Genomic DNA, 16612 nt, shown 5'->3' on the forward strand with positions numbered 1-16612 from the left:
AGACCGAGCCCCTAGCAGGATTTCCAGATCCCTTTTATGCAGAGAATTTGGGAGCGGGAGTCAAGCGGTGCTTTGGGCATGAAAAGAACTTTCTTTGTTAGATCAGGTTTCAGTCTAGGGTTTTTTGGACACCAGGTAAAATTGAATAAACATACCACCCACATCCTTTCTGAATGTAAACTTGAATATACCTACAGTCGACATCCTTCCTGAATACACAGAGCTTGTAGAGTCTGTATCACTTAATTGGCTTTTAGAAGCCTAGGCAAGTTTGAATACAGAATTAGTAAGTTGAATACACACACATACACGTACAGGCCATATTAATGCTATAGTGAAACAATCCCCAAATCTCAGTGGTTTAGTATAATAAAAGTTTATTTCTCAGTCACACATGTCCAAAGTATATTAGCAAGGGAACTTTGCTCAGGGTTCCAGGTGACAGAGGCTTTTTCTGGTCATATGCTTCCAAGGTCATTACAGCTGTGGTGACACACTTTCCTTCTGCTTACATTTCACTGGTCCAAACAAGTCAAATAGCTTTTAAGGGAGCAGGGACTGCTTTACTGTATACCTGGAGAGCACAGAAGCTGAAATATTTGGTAAACAAATATTTGATATCATTTGGAGTAATTGGCTCCAGGATTTTTCTAAAAGAAAATTACTCTGACCAAGAGACGGTTTAAAATATAGGTATTGTGGTAGTATTGCCTGGTAAGACAATGCTTGGCTTGGATTAGTAGAACTCACCAGCAAAAAAGAAATTCTTAATTTCAAAGAAAGAGAGCATGAGTATAGTCAAAAGGGAAACAACAAACCATCAAAATAGCTTTGCCACAATTGAATCCCTAATGTGTTAGGAATGATTCAATTTATAAAAAAAGACGTATTTCAAAGGAACTGTATAGAAAACCTTCAGAAGAAACTGCATGCAAAGTTTTTAACCTCTTTGGGAATGAGAGATGAAAATTAAAATACCAGTGTTATATTATTTTTTACCTATCAAGCTGACAATGATTTAAAAAAATCTATAATATTTGATTCATTTAGAGGGATGAGATGGGCACTTTTGTAAAATGGGATGGAAGTATAAATCTGTACAACCCTTTAGGAAAATAATTTAACACTATATATCAAAAATATTCAAAATGTTTATAGCTTTCGATTCAAGGACCCCAAGCAAAAGAATCAACTAACTAAGTAAATGAAAACATCACTAAGGCATGTACAAAGACATGCCTTGTTTTCTGTTATTAGTAGTAGCAAAAGAGAAAAAAGAAAAGGAAACAACCAATAGGATCAGTGACAGGGGAAGAGTTGAATAAGTGGTGGTACAGCCACACAGTGGGATACTATGAAGCCATGAAAAATAATTTTATCGAAGAATATTAAACAGCGTGGGAAAATGTTCCTAATAAGATGTTAAAAATTGGGGACGTAAAACTACACTTATCTAATGCCACTGATTTGGTATAAATATCTTTCATCTACCTATCAAAAGTAATATATTAAAAGAAAAAAGACCAAAATGTTACAGTTTAAATCCTTTTCTGCACTTACTGGTTGTGTGACTCTGGGCATTCTATTTACCTTTCTGTGCCTCGGCTTTTCATCTGTAAAATGGGGATTCAGAAGACTACCCAACTCCTAAAATTGTTGTGAGGATTAAATTAGATAATGGGTGTAAAGTATTTAGCTCAGCACCTAATCAATGCTAGCTATAGCAATAATTACGTGTTATGAAGAATGACTGTTGCCAGGGTCTGCTATGGAAAACTGCATGGAGTTTAACAGTTAGTGCCCACATGGGCAGCACATACCCTCTCTTTGCACAATGTGATAGAGAAATGAAATTTTCACAAGGGCAGGTGTGCTAAGGATTTGATGATGATTGATGTCAGCAGTGAGGATTGTGTGTGTTTGGGGGAAGGGTGGGGAAGAAAAAGAGGGAATAAAGGAGGGAGAGAGGAAGAAAGAGAGAAAAAGAAAGGAAAAAAAGGGACCATAAATCAAGGACCCACAAATGTACTATATTAACTTGAGTTTAAAAGGGAGCTCTAGAGTCCTGAGGAGTTGCTGCTAAGTTCCCAGGCAAATTTTGTCTGCAAAATTTAGAGAAACCTGGAGTGGCAGTTTTAAACATGAGAATCATCAACCAATTTTTATCAATTATCATCATGAACTGTAGGAAAAAATACAAACTTTGGGTTAGAATTCTGGCAAACCCATTTATAAATTGTGACCTCGACCATGTTTCTTAACATCATCAGAAAACGGGGTTAATACTTGCTACCCTTTGAGAAAGAAGTGGCCAGTATATGTGGAAGGTTTAGTTCAGTTTTGCAACTGACTTACTTTCTCCTTGAGCATAGAGAGTACCAGTAAGAAAATGCCTTGGAGGTTAAAAGCAGCCTTAAATTGCTCCAGGAGGGAAAGCAGAGCTTTTCATTAGTATAAAGCAAGCCCCCACCCTTTTCCTGCCTTCCCGCTTCCCTACACACGTGACCTGCACGGCTGAATGGCTCTGCAAACAGCCTCTGGATCAATTCATTGACCACAAAACAGTGAGACAATGGGACCACCAAGGGGCCTTGCTTTGCCCACTAGAGCAAAGGTCAGATGCATTATGAAGTGGAAGCAATTTTCCTCCTGCTGGAGGCTTCTATTAGGCTTGATTGCCTGCATTTAGGCAGACCCTAAATTCTCCAGGGCTGGATTAGGCAAGATCAAGACCAAAATCTGGAGAGGAATGTGGCCCTGGAGCTGAAACTGGAGCCAAGAGGAGCTGAACCCTTTGAACTTGGCCTTCTGTTTTTTCCTCCCCTACAAATACCACCACATGCATCTATGGCATCTCCCTCTCCACCATCACTCTGTCCACTGAGTGACCATCTGCTGCTACAATATATCTTATAGCCACCCTCTTCTCCACACTTGCTGCCATTGCACTAATTGGGCCTTCCATCCTCCTTTTCACCAATCCATTGACTCTTTTTCTCAAACTTAATTTTGAAGTAATTTCAAACTTACAGAACAGTTGCAAAAATAATACAAAACTCATATAGAGATCTCCAACATGCCCCCATATCCAGATCTACAAATTTTAACACTTTGCCACATTTTCTGTATCATTCTATTCCTCTCTCCTTCTCCTATTCCCATTCCCTACCTCCCACTCTCTCCCATCTATCTAATCTGTCTGTATCTATCTATCATTTATTTTTTTTTAAACATTTGAATGTAGGTTATCCTAGCAGTTTGATATAATTATGAATTCCAAAAATAGATACTGGATTCTGTTCGTAAAATGGTCTGCATCTCAGCATGATTAAATTATGATTAGGTCTTTGATTGGGCCACATCAGTAGAGTGTTGAGTCCCTGCCCCTTGGTGGGTAGAAACTCACAGATAAAAGACATGGCAAAGGAAAAGAGTTGAAGATTTTGATGTTGGAGTTTTGAATTGGTGTTTGATGCTAGAGTCTTGAGCTGGAGCCCTGGGAAGTAAGAACACAGAGGAAAGAGAAGCAAGCCCCGGGAAGAGATGACCTGAGCCAGGAGAAGAACACAGAGGAATAGACATGGCTCCTTAGACGTGGCAGAAACCCCAGGGAGAGAGACAAAGCCATTTGCCTGATAGTCTATAGCTGACCTTGTGGAGAGAGGCAAAGCCTAGAGAGCCTCATAGTCTACAGCTGACCTTGTGGATAAAAGAGAGGACCTGAGCCTGGAGAGAAGCAAGACCTTGGAAAAGTGGAAACCAGGAAGCCTGAACCCTGGCAGACTTTGGCAGCCATCTTGCTCCAACATGTGGAAATGGACTTCAGTGAGGAAAGTAAACCATGCCTGGTATCTGTAAGCTCCTACCCCAAATAAATACCCTTTTTAAAAGCCAACCCATTTCTGGTATTTTGCATCAGCACCCCTTTGCCTGAATAAAACAGTTATATATATCATACTCCTTGAACACTTAATACTTCCATATGTATATCCTAAGAACAAGGATATTTACTTATATAACCATCTTAGTTATGGAAAGTTCAAGATCTTTAACATTGTTATGAAACTTTCAGTATATATTCTAATTTTTTCATTCATCCCAATAATGCCCTTTTAGGCATTTGCTTCTCCATTATTAGAGCCATTACAGCATCATTTAATTGTTATTTTATTAATTGCTCCTTTTTTTCCACTGTGGGAGCATATATACAACCTGAACTTTCCCAAGCACATGATTAAGTGGGATTCAGTCACATTCATAATTTTGTGCTACCCTCACCACCATCCATTACAAGAACCTTCCCATCACCCCAAACAGAAACCCTACATCCATTATGTATTCACTCTCCATTCCCCATTCCCCCATCCCTGGCAACTTGTACTTTACTTTCTGTGTCTATGTGTTTGCGTATTCTAGTTATGTCATACATATGGAATCATACAATATCTGCCCCTTTGTGTTTATTTCAATCAATATGATGTATTCAAGGTACATCCATGTAGTAGCATGTATCAGGACTTCATTCCTTTTAAGACCTGGTAATACAACGTATGTATATACTACATTTTTTAATCCATTCATCTGTTGATGGACATTTGGTTTACTTCCACCTTTTCACTATTGTGAATAATGCTGCTATGAACACTGGAGTACAAGTAATTGTTTGAGTCTCTGTTACCAGTTCTTTTGGGTATATACCTAAAATTACCAGGTCATATGGCAATTCTATGTTTAAGTTTCTAAGGGACACCAAAGTGGTTTCCACAGTGGCTGTATCATTTTACGTTCCCACCAGCAATGTATGGTATTCCTATTTCTCCACATCTTTGCCAGAACTTGCTTTTATCTGTTTATTTTATAAGAGCCATTCTAATGGGTATAAAGAGGAATCTCATTATGGTTTTGGTTTGCATTTCCCTAATGGCTAATGACATTGAGTGCCTTCTCATATACTTATTGGCTGTTTGTAAATATTCTTTGGAGAAATGTCTAGTCAAGTCCTTTTCTCATTTTTAAATTGGTTTGTCTTCTTCTTGTTGAGTTGTAGGAGTTCTTTGTTTATTCTGGACATGAAGCCCTTATCAGAAATATGGTTTCCAAATATTTTCTCCCCTTCTTTTGGCCATCTTTTTACTTTCTTGATAATGTCCTTAGATGCACAAAAGTTCTTAATGTTAAAGAAGTTCAATTTTTCTATGTTTTGTTTTGTTGCTTAAGCTTTCAGTGTAAAGTCTAAGACTCCATTGCCTAATACAAGATCTTCTTCTAAGAGTTAGAGTTTTAGCTCTTATATTTAGTTCATTGATCCATTTTTAATTAATTTTTGTTTATGGTATGAAGAAGGGGTCCAGTTTCATTATTTTGCATGTGGAGAGCCAGTTTTCCTAACACCATTTACTGAAGAGACTTCTTTCCCCACTGAGTGAGCTTGACTCAATTAGCTATAGATGTGTGGGTTTATTTCTGGGCTTTCAATTCTATTCCATTGGTCTATAGTCTGTCCTTGTGCCAGCACCACACTGCTTTGATTCCTGCAGCTTTGTAATAAATTTTAAAATTAGTAATGTGAGTCCAACTCTGTTCCTTTTTTTCTTTTTTTTTTTTAATTTTTAAAAATTTCTCTCCCCTTCCCCCCATGCCCCAGTTGTCTGCTCTGTGTCCATTTGCTACATGTTCTTCTGTGTCCACCTGTGTTCTTGTCAGTGGCACCCAGAATCCATGTCTCTTTTTGTTGCGTCATCTTGCTGCATCAGCTCTCCGTGTGTGAGGCGCCATTCCTGGGCAGGCTGCACTTTTTTTTTGTGCTGGGTGGTTCCCTTTATGGGGTGCACTCCTTGCACGTGGGGCTCCCCTACATGGGAGACACCCCTGCATGGCAGGGTACTCCTAGCATGCATCAGCACTGTGCATGGGTCAGCTCAAAACATGGGTCAAGAGGCCCTGGATTTGAACCTTGGACCTCCCATGTGGTAGGCAGACTCCCTATCCATTGGGCCAAATCTGCTTCCCTGTTCATTTTTTGTCAAGATGCTTTTGACTTTTGGTGCCCCTTGTCCTTCCCATGATTTTTTTTTTTTAATTTTTTTTTAGGTAGCCTGGCCGGGGATTAAATGCAGGACCTTATATGTGGGAATCTGACAATCACTGAGCCACATCAGCACCCTTGAGTTAGTTTTTTCATTTGTTTGCTTGTTGTTGTTTTGTTGCTGCTGCTGTTTTTAGGAGGCACCGGGAACCTAATCCAGGACCTCCCATGTGGGAAGCAAGTGCTCAATCACTTGAGCCACCTCTGTTCCCCCATATGAATTTGATAATTAGTTTGTTTTCATTTCTGTGATGAAGACTTTTGGAGTTTTGATTGAGATTGCATTAAGTCTGTAAATCATTTTTGGCAGTACTGATATATCAATGATATTAAATCTTTCAATGCATAAGCACAGGATATCTTTCCATTTATTTAGGTCTTCTGTAGTTTCTTTCAGTAATGATTTGTAGTTTTCTGTGTGCAAGTCCTTGACATCCTTGGATAAATTTATTCCTAGATATTTGATTCTTTCAGTTGCATTTTTAATGGAATTGTTTTCTTAATTTCATTTTCAGATTGTTCATTGCACATCCATCCACTTTTACTAGTGGTATTGAATAAGTCCTAGAAACACAGAGCTCAGCATTACAGAGCCATGATCTCTAGGAGTTTACACTCTAATTAGAAAAGAAAAAAGAGACTTAAGCATATAAAAACATTTAATGACCATAAAAGAGCAATCAAAAATATAGAATTTGTATCAGTTCAGACAGTGTTCTGAGAGCTCAATGGGAGGGAAGGTGTTCGGTAAGCTTTGGGGCTCTGGAAAGCTTTCCTGATGGTAGCTTTTACAGGAGGTGCATGGTATCAATAGGTTTGGAAGAGAGTGTGATGTTAGGGCAATCCTCCTATTTCTTTCAAAGAGCTTCTTGAAAATCATCTCCTCTGTCCCAAAGACTGATGACTGATGAATCACCTGCTCCTCCCTACCTGTTATCACGTTTCTGCTGTTGCCTGTAACCACTGAGTTATAATTATCCATTGGTATGTTTGTTAAGGATTTTATCTTACTCATTATTTATACTTAACGCCTATCACTTAGTAGGGATTCAGTTAATGTCTATTGACCTGAACTTGAATGAACTTATTTGAGTGTGTTGGGGTAGGGGCAGGCAGAGAGAGGATTGCGTGCCTGTATGGGAAAGGAGGTGCTGTGCCTCCATGCCTGTAGGGGCCATCCAGATCCATTTGAATCCATCTGTGGTCTCTGTGCACTGACCTCCTGCCCATTCTTATGTAGTCATGCTTTCCACATCAAGGGATGCATGTTTTCTCTTAAAATAATTGCTTTTCTTCCCTTCCAAGGTAGAGCCTCTGTATGAACTGGTGACAGCCACAGACTTTGCATATTCCAGCACCGTGAGGCAAAACATGAAGCAGGCCCTGGTGGAGTTCCAGAAGGAAGTCAGCTCTTGCCGCTGTGCTCCCTGCCAAGGGAATGGAGTCCCTGTCCTGAAAGGTACCATTTCTAGGCAGCTGGTGTCCCTCACGGAAGCCATCATCTTGAGGAGGCTGGCTCTGACCATCCATTTGCCTGCTTCTATTTCCCTAGAAGTCAGAAAGAGCCTACAAAGGACATACTACTGTGGCTATCAGAACACCTAGGTTCTAGCCCTCAGTGACACAGTGGGTGGCCACATCACATAGGCAGCATTACACTGAAGACAGGAGCAGGCTGAGACCACATGGCCTACAACAAGGAGGGAGGAGAGATGCAGGAAACTCCCTTGGTCAATGAAGGGGCCCTGTGGCTGAGCAAGGAAAACCCTTTGTGCATGCCCAATACAGAGCAAGGGGATTGAGAGGCAAAGCTGTGTCCCTCAAACTTGATTGCTTACTTCAAGGGCCATGCCCAAGGCCACTGCAATGAGCAGGGCAAATTGGTGGTACTAGGGCCTGGGATTACACATGCCTGTTGTGATATGCAGGAAGACACTGAGGAAAAGTCCAGTCTAGCACCCAAAGCAGAGCATCAGGGCCTGATTACAGCAGGTCCTAGCCCAGAAAACCAGTTAGAGTCAGGGCAGAACCCGTGTGGGTGTAACTTAGCAGAGGGGAGCACAAGGGGCCTGTTCACAGGATGGAGGAGCAACCTAAGTGAGAACCTAAAGCCTGGAAGTCCAGCCCTCAAGGCAAGGGCCCCAAGGTGAGGTTGGGTCCCACAGGAATGGGTTCAGCTCACCAACTCAAGGCTTCCATCTAAGTTTGCTGAAATTCCCCTTGTCCTCTGTGAAACTTGGACCTAGAAACTGGGGCCCAACTGAGGCTATGGGGTGGAGATGAGGGAGAATAAGGCACCAGAGACTGGGATGCTTGTGGGGCCAGACCTATGATGGACAATCCTCTGATCCTGTGTGATCCTAGAAGAGAGCAACTCCAGGATAACAATTAAGGATGAACATAAGGAATAACTTCCAAAACTTCAGGGTGACGGATTACAAATTAACATAAGGAATAACTTCCAGGAGGCGGACTTGGCCCAGTGGTTAGGGCGTCCAGCTACCACATGGGAGGTCCACGGTTCAAACCCCGGGCTTCCTTGACCATGTGGAGCTGGCCCATGCGCAGTGCTGATGCGCAAGGAGTGCCGTGCCACGCAGGGGTGTCCCTGCGCTGGGGAGCCCCACGCACAAGGAGTGCGCCCCATAAGGAGAGCTGCCCAGCGTGAAAGAAAGTGCAGCCTGCCCAGGAATTGTGCTGCACACACGGAGAGTTGATGCGTCAAGATGATGCAACAAAAAGAAACACAGATTCCTGTGCCGCTGACAACAACAGAAGCGGACAAAAAACAAGAACATGCAGCAAATGGACACAAAGAACAGACAACTGGGGGAGGGGGGGAATAAATAAATAAATAAATAAATAAATAAATAAATAAATAAATAAATCTTAAAAAAAAAAAAAAGGAATCTCCAGGGTGACAGATCACAGATTAACATAAGGAAAAACTTCCAAAGTATCTGAATTGACCATATGTAGGATGAGACATCTAAGGGTAGTGAGTTCCCCATCACTAGAGGTATTCAACCTGAAGCAAAACAATGACTTGTGGGGAAATGAGCATTAACGGTGATTGACCTCATAGACCTCTAATGTAAATTCTGGCCCTGAAAGCTTAAGGGTATGGACCAAATGTCAGTTAATGAGTAATTTTCTTCAACAATTCCAGGATGGTAATAAACACCCTCTAATGAGCCAATGACTCTCAAGAAATGGGCTGATATTCTTGGCACTAAACTTGCCTATTGCAATCCATTCAACTCAAAGTTTGCGCTGTTAATCTACTGAACATGGTGGGCTGAAGGGCTGAGCTCCACGAGCCTTTGGTGGACATGGAGTGATTCACGCTCTCTGTGTTTTCTTCTCAGAATTACGCTGTGACTGCATCTGTCCTGTTGGATTTCAAGGCTCAGCCTGTGAGGTCACCTATCGAAAGCGTAAGAAGTCTTTGAGAGTTGGTTAGAAAGGGACCTATGGGGAAGTCCAAAGAATAATTCAAAAGAACAAGGCAAGGACATGGGGATAAATGACTCAACACTGAAACTGGAGATCCATCCAGTTTTATATTTCATTATTTTTACCTCTAGGAGCTCTTCCGTTAAAAACAATACATATTTTGGGGCATCTTGCTTTGTATCAGGTCCCCCGCTGAGTGCTTGGACTTTGCTTGGTTTCAAATTCCATCCCCATCATTTAAACACTATCACCTTGAGCAAGTTACTTCTTTGTATCTCAGTTTCCTCATCTGTAAAATAGAGATGATGATATTAACTAACTCATAGCATTGTAATGAGGTTGAAATGAAACATAACACACTTAAAATAGTGTCTGATGCATTGTAAGACCAAAATAAATGTTGGTTACTTTGTTTTTTATATCTAGTAGGTCCTTTAACCCTCCCAGCAATGCCATGAAGTAGATACAATTCATATGCCCATTTTATAAATGAGGAAACTGAGGTTCAGTAGTCACTAAACTTGCCAGATGGCCACACAGTTAGGATGCATGGGAACCCAGCTCAGGTCTAGCATGTATGACTCCACAAACTTTGCTCTTAATACTTGCCCTATTCCATCTCCCAGTGAAATGTTCAGTTATCCTCCTCTCTGCTCCTGTGTTAGAAAGAAAGCTGCACCATAAGAAAACAAAAGCTCACCTGATTGTGGAGGAGAAAAGAATTTTATTAATGATCTTGCAAAAACGGGCACTTGGCCTGGACAAAATGGCAGGCCCGCCAAACAACAAGCAACAGTGATATTTATAACATAAACCTAACATGCAGGTCCCTCCCCTGTTCCCCAGTGATTGGGTACTTCAGGGGTTACAGCCTATCCAAGAGATCTAACTAACATTTGCTGGTCCCACTCTGATTCCAGGCTCTCTTGTTCCCTATACTCCCTCCCCTGGGCTGGCTTGGTGCTGCTTTCACCCCTGGCGGCGGTTTCTGGTGCCGGTTTCACTCCTGGCCCTGCCCCCGGCACTCACCATTGGCCCTCCCTCATTTCCGCGCCACTTTTCAAAGTCTTGGCTGCCAAAGCCGCTGGAACCTCTACACTCCCTCCTCCAACAGCAAAGCAGGCATCTGCTTCCCTTTGTGAAAATAAAACTTGACCCTTTCCCACATGCTGTACCTCAACAAAGGCCCCAAACAGCGGCTTGCTCAGTGAGTGTGCAATCACACAATCATAGAATGTCGTATATTGGAGGGAAACCTTAGAAACCACCCATTTCTGTGCTGTTATTTTACAAATGGGGGGGGAGGGGGTGGTGGTGGCTGGGGAAACACCCAGAGACAATATGTCCTTTACCCAAAGTTACACTGAGAGTTAGTGGTTCAGCCAGACAAATGATGTATCATGGTGGCAGTAGATGATTATCTGTCCAAGCCCATTAAAAACAAACAAACAAACAAACAAAAAACTGAAGGGAAAGGTAAATGTCCAGGGAATGGAGAGCTCAGTGTTTATTATCATTACCTCATTTAAAACACACAACACTGGTGGTAGAAAACATTACCCCATTTTATAAGTTAAGTATATTATTAGCATCCTATAGCTGTAAAGTGTCTACTTGGGAACCATTCATTCATTCAACAATATTTACCTGTGGGCCTCCTATGTGTCAGCCTAGGTGCTTGGGTTCAACGATGAGCACATCAGAGGCAGTCCCTGTCATCATGGAGATTCCTCTTTAGAAGGGCCGGTCAATACCATTTAAATTGTCCCAGAAATATATTTTAATTGTATTTCAATTTCAATTGTTGTTTCGATTGTAGCAACTGCTACAAAATACTCAGAGTTTCAAACACGGGGAATTGGTGGGGGGATTGAGGATTGGGGAAAATTTTCCTGAAAAAATAACACTTGAAATAAGATCTGAAGGGTGAGCAGGAGTTGGCCATGTGAGGAGGGTGCTCTGGGCAAGGAGAGAACAGCATGCGCAAAGGCGCTGGGTGGGAGGGAGCCTGACAAATATGATGGCCTGAAGGAGCAGTTGACTGGAGGGAAAATGTCAAGATTTAGACCCGAGGGTCTTTTATGGCTTATGCCCTCCACCCCACCCAGTAGGGCACCAGCACACAGCAAGGGCTAACGAATGTGTGTTGACCTTCTTTCTTACAGATGTCCCCATTGATGGGAAATGGAATTGCTGGTCAGACTGGTCTTCATGCTCTGGGGGACAAAAAACAAGACAAAGGCAGTGCAACAATCCACTTCCTCAGAACGGGGGCAGCCCCTGCGTGGGCCCTGCTTCGGAAACGCTTACGTGTTAGGGAGGAGAGCTCTGAGGCAGATGCTCCAGCTGTGGGCAGCACACCACACGTCCCGAGCCCACTAGGACCCAGGCAGCTCAGGCACACAGCCCGCCCGGGGCTTGCTCCAGGGCAGAGCGAATTCCATTCGGGATGTTTAAAATAAGGACTTCGATTTTTAAAAACTCATGATGACTTGAATAAATAGTTAAAATTATAGGCTCTTTAAGGGCATACACATCTTTGTAATCCTATTTTGCTCAGCTCTGCAATTTTATTTCACTAACCTTAAGACCAGCCAGGAACCATGACAGGAGTTTGCTCACACTCTATTCCCACTGTCTAAATAGTACATGGTAGGTGCCCCAAAAGGAATCAATGAATGGATGTTAAGTTGTTTCCTCCCCTGATGAGCACACAGACTCATTCAATAATAATGGCAGTTTTGTTTATTGAATGATTCCTATGTGCCAGCCACTGTGCTAAGTGTAGAAATCATTCAGTCCTCATGACAACCTTATAAGCTATTTTAAGCTCTATTAAACAACTGAGGAAACTGAGGCTTAGTGAAGGGATTGGCCAAGGTTGCATAGTTGGGAAAGTGCTCTCTTAACCAGAATGCTCTTCTACCTCTCAATAAAAGGGAATCTGATTAACAAAGAATTTTTCATGAAATAAAATTTAACAGAGAAGACTGTGGTGTGTGTTATTGACAAATCCCCATCCACTGCCTTCTGAGGAGGGTGGATCCTGGTACCTCAAAGGTACTTTGCTGCTAAGCATAGGAGGGGAGTGGTTATGTTACTGGATTTCATCTAGGTTCTTGTCTATGCTGCAGCAATGAATTTCAAGAGCACACCGGGTGAGTTAGGCCAGTAACTTATTCAGGTAGGGAGGGATGAAAAATGGGAGAAAATAACAGGTCAGGGGTCCCAGGTAGAGAGGAAGGGGGTGAAAAGTGATAAAGAGAATTGATTTACAAGGTACAATTTCCCATTATAGATTATAAAAGCCCAGGTTTACTTGTGTGGCCACGTGGCAGAGGAAAAATGGCGAGAGCAGGGTATAGAGGGCAGGAACAGGTCCAGAGGCAAGAGAGCAGAGTGTGTGCACTTAGGCTCTGGCTCTGTGCCTGCCTTTTTAAACTGTTAACTAGTCCACCCCTTTGTTAATGGCAGGGGGAGGGGCTCCAGCTGTTTGCTGTTTTGATTGATTACCCCACCCATCAATTCCCCATGAGGGCCCAATGATAAAGCCCTTGGGGAATATCCAGGGCTTTTCCTGGCTTCCAAAAGAAGTCTTTGTTCTGAATAGCAGAATCTGGGGTTAGGGGTCTTCCAGCAGCCATCTTGGGGGTTGTTGATGTTCACATGGACTCTCTGCCAGGTTCCAGATCTGTCCATTGATTCCCTTTCTTATTAGCCTGCTTCAGTTATGCTCCTAAAATGCAGGAGTTACCAGGCCGAGCTGAATTGTGTTTAATGAAGTAATGACCTGGCTGAGTGCTGAGGGAAAATCCTGAGCTGGAGCTGAGATGAGTCAGGGAAGCTAATCACGGAATAGGGGAAAGTTAGAAGCAACAAACAGAGAAGGTTGTGGTAGGTGGAGGGAGAATTTCAAGTCCTTTTGGGGTATTCAACACAAAATCCTCCTCCACCTCTCCCCCACGAAATTCTACTTCACTCACTCAAGCTTTTGTGCACATACTGTTTCATACTAGAAAAGGCAAAAAGTAGTTACCTCTAGGATGCTGTGGTATGTTGAATTACATACACACGGGAAAGAAAATACCTCATCTCAATCTGCATTCCCAAAGGTTGATAGGACCTTCTGAAGAGGGTATTTCTAGGTAAGGTGAGGCCAGCTGAATCAGAATGGGCCTTAATCTGCATTACTAGAGGCCTTATAAAGAGAAGTCATCGGAGTCCCAGAAAACCACCGGGAGCTGAAAGGCAGAAGTCCGGGGAAACACGAAGAACAGACACAGGGAGCAATCATCACCCCTGAGAGGAGGCAGAGCTGCAAGGCAAGGAAGCCTGAGGAGAGTGGCAAGCCAGCACCAGGACACTACAGACTTTGGGGAGAAGGTATGGACTTGCTGTCACCTGGATTTTGGACTTCTGACCTTCCAAACCATAAGCCAATAAATTCCCATTGGTAAGCCAGCCCATTTTATGGTACTTACCATAACAGCCAGTAAACTAAGACAGATACCGAATACCAAACTATTTTGAGTTCGATGATCATTTAAGTTTTATTTCTCTCATTCATCCCATTATATTAAAACATTCCTTAGACTTTTCTATGCTCTGGGATACTTCCTAGCAGGTTGCAGAACTTCAGGCGAATTCACTGAAATCAAATTGGTAAAAAACAAAAACAATAACCAGTTGGTTCAGGTGCCCTGGTTCATCCAATTCCTTTTCAACCAATTTGTTTTCAACCAAATCATCTGCTTCAAGTCTGACTTTGAGCTCAGCTCCAGGACCAGAGTTCATCCAACAGTCAGGACATGAAAGTATTGGTCACTGCCATCCACCAAATCAGTCCCAACCAGACATCTGGCACTGAGTCAACAGAACAACCAGCAGAAGGAGCTCTTGATTTCTCAGAGCTGTGGCAGAAAGTGCAGTGAATCTGTCCACCTTCCCGAATCCCTGTGGCCCCAGCAATTGAGCTGACAGGTTCGGGCCCTTGTTTGGCTTAATATTATTGCTTTGCAGTCTGCTGTTATTTCAACAGGCTAATCCAATAATGTTTTATCTCTTTCATTATACCAAAGCCATATAATTTTCTTGAGTTATAATCTATCTTCTTTTAAGATTCCCCAGAGACAGGAAAGAGCCGCTCTGTCTTTGGTTGATGGGAGGCTCCCGTGAAGCCGACACTAGCACGTTGAAGCAAACGCCGCCAAATTAAATTCTGAATCTCAATCACGACCACCGCTTCTAATGGGAAATTTGAGTTGATTATGGAGATGACAGGCCAGGTTCACATTTATTGCATTTAGCAGAAATTGTTTATCCTATTGAATATGGTCTTGAAGGAGAGACAATTGAATTGCAGAGCACCAGTGAATACCCGGGTGACGCCCAGGCACTGCTAAACTGTGTAATAATTATATTCTTATCTGTGGGCTAAACTTCCCCTCGTGGCTCTTTTTGCAAACAAATGCATTTAGGAGGAGGCTAAAACATAATGTAAGAATTAAACAGAATAAATGCAAACTGTGTTTTTGGAAAAACTTGGCAACCATAGCTTGCACGATGTACCCATCAAGAAACTGCAGTGTCTGCGGTGCAGTATAGTTTGGCAGTCATCCTGGAAGCTTGAGCACAGTACAAGATACCTGGATGAGGGAAATGTTTGCATCTTTGAAATGCTGTGAGCTCCGCTGTGTGCTTAACAATGGAGTGGGGCCTCCGCATGTCTATGCTGTCTGTGTGACCTTGGGCTAATAACATAATGTCTATTGGAATAGTAATTATAATTATTTTAACAATAGTAATAATAATAGCTGCCAATTATAGAGTGCTTCCCAATTTATGAAGTCTTTTAACCTACATTATCTCATTTAATCTTTATCTGAATTTGATGAGGTAGATATTAATATAATCATCAGACGACATGCAGAGAAAGTGTGGAAGTGTAGCGTGATCTTTACGTTGAATGGGCTGATTATGGAAAGCAAGGTGGATTGCAGAGGCCTGGAGAAAGCACCTGTTGACAGAGAATTCAGAGGAAAATACCACATATGTCTTCAGTAAGAGGGCTCTGGCCTGCTCCCAGGCATCCAGAAAAATATCCTAGGGCAAGAGTGGGCCTGGCTCAGAAAACCCTTAGGGATACAGGCCAGGTCCCACTTGGGGTCTTCATGATCAACACCTTGATGGAGAAACATGCCTGCCCCTGCGATCTCGCACACAGCGGTCCTATGACTCCGCAACCCGTTGAAGCCAATTTCTAACTCATCTTCCAGTCTCCGCTTCACTGCCTCTTCTTTCAGATAGTCTTCCCTGAGGCCTTGGATTAGGACCACGCGGTGGCTTGGAGGTGTGCCCCCCAGGAAAACATGTTTTCAAACTTATTCTATTCCTATAGGCATGTACCCTTATAAACAGGACCTTTTGATGAGGTTACGTCAATTAAGGGGTGACCCAGGTGAATCAAGAAGGGTCTTCATCCAGTTTCTGAAAGCTTTATAAGGAAGATGACAGAAAGAGAAGACCAGAAGGAGCAGGCAGAAGCTGAATGTCAGTAGAACCCAGGAGAGAAGGGAGAAGCCAGGAGAGGCATGCCTATGGACAGAAAAGCCAAGGGCCACGGATCACCGGCAGCCAGCCCCGGAACACCGCAGTCTTCTGGGAGAAAATAGCACCTTGCTAATGCCTCTCTTTTGGACTTCTCCTAGCCTCAAATCCATGAGCCAATATATTCCCGTTGTGTAGCATTTGCTTTAGCAGCCTGAAAACAAAACAGACAGTCATCCATTTCTTCTGTTCCCATTTCATCCTGTACTTCCCCCATCAGAACCCTCATCACTTGTACGGGGTGTCCATAAAGACTGGAACCATAGCTACTGCTTTGTTTTATAAATTGAAGATGTCCTTAATGACATTATATCTGCACCAATGTTCTCAGACTTTACACACATTGCATTATAACTTGTTTATCATCACTTTTTCCTTCTTAGCTATAATATATCCACGAAGGCAGGGACAGTGTCTGTCTAGTGTACTAATATATTCCATGTACCAAGAACAGTGTCTGGGAAA

The 16612-nt window shown here is 42.5% G+C and overlaps 1 protein-coding gene across 1 annotated transcript in view; it reads left to right on the forward strand.

Annotated features, from left to right (window-relative positions):
* C8B (complement C8 beta chain) overlaps positions 1–12529 on the forward strand; it is a 56384-nt gene extending 43855 nt beyond the window's left edge. Inside the window, exons 10-12 of the mRNA XM_004465496.5 lie at positions 7391–7544; positions 9454–9522; positions 11707–12529. Coding sequence (XP_004465553.2) covers positions 7391–7544; positions 9454–9522; positions 11707–11858 — 375 coding nt within the window. The 3' untranslated portion in view covers positions 11859–12529. The remainder of the gene's footprint in view (positions 1–7390; positions 7545–9453; positions 9523–11706) is intronic.
* The last annotated feature ends 4083 nt before the right edge of the window (positions 12530–16612 follow it).

The sequence above is a fragment of the Dasypus novemcinctus genome, chromosome 9 (assembly GCF_030445035.2).
Source record: "Dasypus novemcinctus isolate mDasNov1 chromosome 9, mDasNov1.1.hap2, whole genome shotgun sequence".
NCBI lineage: Eukaryota > Metazoa > Chordata > Mammalia > Cingulata > Dasypodidae > Dasypus > Dasypus novemcinctus.